We start from the raw sequence: 6,500 nt of genomic DNA, 5'->3' as shown, positions 1-6,500 counted from the left end.
TTTTTGGCTGGCTAGTTCGTAAAGCATCAACAACAGCACAGTGTTAGAGTCGCTGCCTGACAGTACCAGAGACCTGGGTTCCATCTTGCACCTGTCTGCACGGAGTTTGTCCGTTCTCCCCGTGACCTGCGTGGGTTTTCTCCGGGCGCTCCGGTTTCCTCCCACACTCCAAAGGCGTGCGGATTTTGTAGGTTCACTGGCTTCTATGAAAGTTGTAAATTGCCCACAAGTTGGCAAGTTATAGGGGTAGAATTAGGCCATTCGGTCCATCAAGTCTACTCCGCCATTCACTCATGGCTTATCTCTGCCTTCTAATCCCATTTTCCTGCCTTCTCCCCATAACCCCCATAACCAAGAATTTGTCTAAATCCGACTTTAAAATATCCACTGACTTAGAAACATGGAAACATAGAGAATAGGTGCAGGAGTAGGCCATTCGGCCCTTCGAGCCTGCACCGCCATTCAATATGATCATGGCTGATCATCCAACTCAGTATCCCGTACCTGCCTTCTCTCCATACCCCCTGATCCCTTTAGCCACAAGAGCCACATCTAACTCCCTCTTAAATATAGTCAATGAACTGGCCTCAACTACCTTCTGTGGTAGAGAATTCCACAGATTCACCACTCTCTGTGTGAAAAATGTTTTTCTCATCTCGGTCCTAAAAGATTTCCCCCTTATCCTTAAGCTGTGACAACTCGTTCTGGACTTCCCCAACATCGGGAACAATCTTCCTGCATCTAGCCTGTCCAACCCCTTAAGAATTTTGTAAGTTTCTATAAGTTCCTTGGCCTCCACATCCACAGATTCACCACCCTCTGACTAAAGAAGTTTCTCCTCACCTCCTTTCTAAAAGAGCGCCCTTTAATTCTGAGGCTGTGCCCTCTGGTCCTAGACTCTCCCACCAGTGGAAACATCCTCTCCCCATCCTTTCATTGTTTGGGGAGTTTCAGTGAGGTCCCCCCGAGTCGAGGCCCAGTGCTGTCATATGTTAACCCAGTTATTCCTGGAATCATTCTTGCAAACTTGTCCAGAGCCAGCACATCCATCCTCAGATATGGACACTTTGTGTGTCGTGTAGTGCTGGTGTAAGTGGGTGATCGCTGGCCGGCACGGACTCGATGGGCAGAAGGGCCTGTTTGCGCAACGTACCTCAAATGTGTCAAGTCTTGTTAACGTGTGTGTTGGATGAAGGGGGTATTTGGCGAATGTGGAGGGGACGGGAGGTTACCTCCCCAGCCCTGCCCGTGTAGAGCCGCCACTGACCCCTACACGCTCCTGTTCTCTCCCCTTCTCTCTCCCTCTCCAGGTTCCTCTGGCTCCTTCAACCTCTCCGCCTCTGGCGACATGTTCATGGGGATGCAGGGACTCAACGGCGACTCCTACCCTGGGGCACAGGTCAGTATCCGGGGGGCAGGCAGCCAGCCCGCGGAGGGTGGGCACAGGTCAGTATCCGGGGGGCAGGCAGCCAGCCCGCGGAGGGTGGGCCGGGGTGGAGGGTCCCGGAGAAGATTGTTGGTGGCGGAGATGGATTGAAAGTGAGGGAGAGGGGTCCGGAGACGAGGGAGAGAGGATTGAGGGTAGGAGGTGAATAGAGGGTGTGGGAGATGGATTGAGGGTGAGGGAGAGAGGGGTGAGTGAGGGAGAGAGGGGTGAGTGAGGGAGATGGAGTGAGGGAGGGAGAGAGGATTGGGGATGAGGGGTGAGTGAGGGAGATGGGGTGAGGGAAAGAGGATTGAGGGTAGGAGGTGAATAGAGGGTGTGGGAGATGGATTGAGGGTGAGGGAGAGGGGTGAGTGAGGGAGATGGGTTGAGGGTGAGGGAGAGAGGATTGAGGGTGACGGGACAGGAGATGAGGGAGAGAGGGAGGGGGTGAGGGTTGAGTGAGGATTGGGATGAGGGAGAGGGGACAGGAGATGAGGGAGTGGGGGTTGAGTGTGAGATAGATGGAGGGTGAGGGATAGAGGGGCGAATGAGGGAGATGGGTTGAGGGTGAGGGAAAGAGGATTGAGGGAGAGAGGGCAAAGTGTGAGGGACCCCACTCGGTCCTCCCTGTCCCACCATCGCCCTCACCCTCACTCCTCCTCCTACCATCTTTCCTCTCCCTCTCCCTCACCCTCGGTCCTCAATCCTCCCTCAATCGCCCTCACCCTCACCCTCAATCCTCACCCTCAATCCTCTCCCTCACCCTCAATCCTCACCCTCAATCCTCACCCTCAATCCTCACCCTCACCCTCAATCCTCACCCTCAATCCTCACCCTCACCCTCAATCCTCACCCTCAATCCTCTCCCTCACCCTCAATCCTCACCCTCAATCCTCACCCTCAATCCTCTCCCTCACCCTCCCTCACCCTCAATCCTCACCCTCAATCCTCTCCCTCACCCTCAATCCTCTCCCTCACCCTCAATCCTCACCCTCAATCCTCACCCTCAATGCTCTCCCTCACCCTCAATCCTCACCCTCACCCTCAATCCCCACCCTCAATCCTCGCCCTCACCCTTATCCTCACCCTTAATCCTCACCCTTGATCTTCACCCTCAATCCACCACCTCCATGAACCCCTCCCTCACCCTCCATCCATCTCCCTCATGCTCAACCCTCCTCCCACCCTCGTTGCGGGGATGTCCTTTCCGGGTTGAGGGATGTCCATTGTGGGGTTGGATTGGGAGTGTTCATTGGAGGTGTCCGCTGTTTGGGGGGGGGGGAGAGGGGGGGGGGGGGTTTGGATGTGGTGTTGGTGAGGGCTTCTGAGCGTTTGGGTTGGGTTGTCCATTGGAGGCGTTGGGTCAGGGGAGGTGTCCATTCGGGGGGGGGTGTTGGGGAGGGGGGGGGGGGGGGGGGGGGGGGGGGTGGGTGATGTCCATTGTGGTGGGGCCACTGGGGTGGTTGGGTCGGGAGGAGTCAAGGGGTGCCGTATGGGGGGGGGGGGGGGTCGGGTTGAGGTGCTGTGCATTGTGGGGTGGGGCCCACTGTGGTTTGTTGGGTCGGGGATGTGGGGTCCAATGGAGGGTGTTGGATCGTATGGGTGTGTTGGCTTGGGTTGTCCATTGGGGGTTTGGTTTGGAGTGTTGTCCATTGGGGGGGAGGTTGTCCATTGGGCATGTTGGGTTTGGGGGCCTACCCTTCTCATCCATGGCTATCCCATTTATTTTTAAATCCAAGAACTGCCTCACCGCAAATGTCCATTTATTTTCCAGGACCACCGGCATGCACTGTCCCATAAACACCACCCCATACATTCCCTTCTTGGATACTGGAGGGGCATAATTTGTGGTGTTGGATTGGGGAGTTACTGGGTGGGGGGCTGGGTTGGGTTGGGAGGTTGTCCATTGGGGGTTTTGGGTTTGGGACCTTATTCACAGGGTTGGGGTTGTGTGGTGTTGGGTTGGGGGGTGGGGGTCCATTGGGGGTGTTGGGTTGGAGGGGGTGGGGGTCCCATTGGGGTGTGTGTTGGGTTGGGGGGTGGGGGGTCCATGGGGGTAGTTGGGTTGGAGAGGGTTTCTGAGGATTGGGTCATGGGTTGGCCATTGCATGGGTCCATTGGGATTGTTGGATCAGGAATGGGATCCATTGGAGGTGTTGGGTCGGGGAGGGTTTCTGAGGTTTGGGGGGGGGTTGTCTATTGACGTGGTGTTCATTGGGGATCTTGGGTCAGGGAGGGTTGGATTGGTGTGTTCACCATTGGAGGAGTTGGGATGGGATCCATTGGACATGTTGGGTTGGTGCAGGGGAATTTCTGAGGGTCAGATTGAGGGAGTTATCCCGCCAGGCTGTCTGTGGGGGGGGGGGGGGGGGGGGGGGGGGGTTGGGGAGGGTCCCAGAGCCACGTTGACGGCAGCCCCTCCCCTCGTTACAGGTCGAGTCGCTCCACCACTCCCTGAACCAGCCCTACAGTGAGGGACTGGCAGCCAATCAGATCTACAGTCCACGAGATGTGAGGGTAGGTGCCCTCCCCTGGGGGGGGGAGGGAGGGGGGAGGGAGGGGGGGGGGGGGAGAGAAGGAGGGGGGTGTAGTTGGGGCATCAATCAGTGGAATGCCAGGGAACCATGTTGCTGAGGAGACCTACCCATCTCGTCCCCCATATCACCCTCCCCCCCCATCTCAACCATCCCCCCCCCCGCAGTCTTACCCTATCCCCGTCCCCCCACTAACTCCACCCTCTCCTTCCCCCACACCCCACCCCCCCACCCCCCCCCCGTCCCGTTTCACCACCCGTTTTACCTTACCCTTCCCCCCCCCCCCATCTCATCTCCACCTCTTCATTTCATTTCATTTCCATTTCACCCCCCCCCCACCCCCCTACCCGTCCCCCCAAACTCACTGTCTCACCGTCTCACTGGGTTGGGAGTTGGATCTGACCATGGGTGGGATTGGACCTTAACATGGGTGGGATGGATCAGGTCATGGTTGGGATGGGATCTGGACATGGGTGCGATGATTGTAGATCTAGGCATGGGTGGGATTGGGTCTGGGCATGGGATGGGATTGGGTCTGGGCATGGGTGGCATTGGGTCTGGGCATGGGTGGGATTGGGTCTGGGCATGGGTGGGATTGGGTCTGGGCATGGGTGCAATTGGGTCTGGGCATGGGTGGGATTGGGTCTGGGCATGGGTGGGATTGGGTCTGGGCATGGGTTGGCATTGGGTCTGGGCATGGGGTGGGATTGGGTCTGAGCATGGGTGGGATTGGGTCTGGGTATGGGTGGGATTGGGTCTAGTCATGGGGGGAGATTTGGTCTGATCATCGATGGGATTGTATCCAGTCATGGGTGGGATCAGATCTGACCATGGGTTGGAATTGGATCAGACCATGAGTGGGATATAGTCTGATCTTGGGTGGGATTGGGTCTAGTCATGGGTGGGATGAGATCTGGACATTGGTGGGGTTGGATCTGACCTATGGATGGGACCATATCTGACCTTGGGTGTAACAGTATCAGGTCATTGGTTGGGGTTGGGACATGGGTGGGCTTAGACCTGTCGATGACGGGCTGGACATCAGTGGGGGATTTGGTCTGATCATGGATGGGATTGGATCAAGTCATGGGTGGGATCAGATCTGACCATGGGTTGGAGTTGGATCTGATCATGAGTGGGATATAATCTGATCTTCATGGGTGGGATTGGTCTAGTCATGGGCTGGGATTGGTCCAGTCATGGGCTGGGATTGGATCTGACACTTGGTGGTGTTATGTCTGACCATGGGTGGGATTGGATCAGGTCCTGGTTGGCATGGGATCTGGACATGGGTGGGCTTAGGTCATAGTCATGGGTTGGGATTGGATCTGACCATGGGTTGGAATTGGGTCTGAGCATGAGTGGGATATAGTCTGATCTTGGGTGGGATTGGGTCTAGTCATGGGCTGGGAATTGGGTCTAGTCATGGGTTGGGATTGGATCTGACCATGGGTTGGAATTGGGTCTAGTCATGGGTTGGGTTGGGTTTGGATCTACCGATGGGTGGAATGGGGTCAGGTCATGGTTGGGGTGGGATCTGGACATGGGGGGTGGGCTTAGATCTAGCCGTGGATGGGATTAAGTCTAGTCATGGGTGGGATTTGGATCTGGCCATGCACGGAATTGGATATGGCCATTGGGTCTGGAGGCTTGAGTTTGGCCCTCAGCCTCTTTGTCATCTCTTCCTTGGCCTCCAGTTTGTGACCCTGTTTAACCACCCCCTCACCTTCGCCCCCCTCCCCCCCCCCAGGCTAACGGAGGCTGGCAAGATGCAGCAACCCCATCCTCCGTGACATCGCCGACAGAAGGGCCAGGCAGCGTACACTCCGACACCTCCAACTGATCCCCGCGGGTCAATGGGGGCCGCTCGCTGGTCTTCTCCAGCTTTGACCAGCGCGGGAGCAGGAGGGGAGGCGAGAGGAGGAAGACCACCGCTCGAGTCGGGGGTTGCCGTTGATACTAATCTATCTCCTGGTGTGTTCCACTGTAAAACCCCGGGCCTCAGTGTGCAGAGGGAGGGGGAGGCGGGATAGTTAGTGTGGGGACGAGATTGGAGGGGAGGGGAGGGGACGGGTTTAGTCTTCAACCCACCAGAGAGATGGAACTCCCTGTCCAATGCCAACCTACAGGCCTACTCTCCCTCTCCCCCTCTCCCCTCTCCCCTCTCCTTCTCTCTATCTCTCCTCTCTCTCCCCCTCTCCCTCTCCCCTCGCTCTCCACCTCTCTCCCCATCTATCTCACTCTCTCCTCCTCTCACTCTCTCCACATCTCTCTCTCCCTCCTCTCTCTCCCTCTCCTCTCCCTCTCTCCTCTCCCTCTCTCCTCTCTCCTCTCCTCTTTCTCTCCTCCTCTTCCTCTCTCCTCCTCCTCTCTCTCCCTCTCCCCCTCTCTTTTCCCACCCTCTCACCCTCTCCCTTTCTCTCCTTCCCTCTCTCTCTCCCCCACCGTTTCTCCCCTCTCTCCCTCTCTCCCTCTCTCTCCCTTGCCTTTCTCCTCTCTCTCCTTCTCCCCTCTCCCTCTCTTCCCCCTCTCCCATCTCA

The 6,500-nt window shown here is 57.0% G+C and overlaps 1 protein-coding gene across 1 annotated transcript; it reads left to right on the top strand.

The window, feature by feature from the left end:
* The first annotated feature begins 1,265 nt into the window (after positions 1-1,265).
* Positions 1,266-6,142, top strand: LOC129693353 (pre-B-cell leukemia transcription factor 2-like). The gene is made up of 3 exons (XM_055630196.1): positions 1,266-1,399; positions 3,860-3,943; positions 5,711-6,142. Exons 1-3 carry the CDS (start codon positions 1,349-1,351, stop codon positions 5,801-5,803), a joined length of 228 nt encoding a protein of 75 aa, XP_055486171.1. The 5' UTR covers positions 1,266-1,348; the 3' UTR covers positions 5,804-6,142.
* Positions 6,143-6,500: the final 358 nt, after the last annotated feature.

The sequence above is a fragment of the Leucoraja erinacea genome, unplaced genomic scaffold (assembly GCF_028641065.1).
Source record: "Leucoraja erinacea ecotype New England unplaced genomic scaffold, Leri_hhj_1 Leri_267S, whole genome shotgun sequence".
Taxonomy (NCBI): domain Eukaryota; kingdom Metazoa; phylum Chordata; class Chondrichthyes; order Rajiformes; family Rajidae; genus Leucoraja; species Leucoraja erinaceus.
The sequence above is the reverse complement of the archived record's forward strand: the minus strand, read 5'-3'. Positions and strand labels throughout refer to the sequence as shown.

What these genes read in the sequence shown, in the direction of transcription:
- LOC129693353 (XM_055630196.1), top strand. Translation starts at nt 1,349, where the DNA reads ATGTTCATGGGGATGCAGGGACTCAACGGCGACTCCTACCCTGGGGCA. An exon ending in ACTCCTACCCTGGGGCACAG is followed by an intron (nt 1,400 to 3,859) that starts GTCAGTATCCGG and finishes CCCTCGTTACAG; the next exon opens with GTCGAGTCGCTCCACCACTC. An exon ending in ACAGTCCACGAGATGTGAGG is followed by an intron (nt 3,944 to 5,710) that starts GTAGGTGCCCTC and finishes CCCCCCCCCCAG; the next exon opens with GCTAACGGAGGCTGGCAAGA.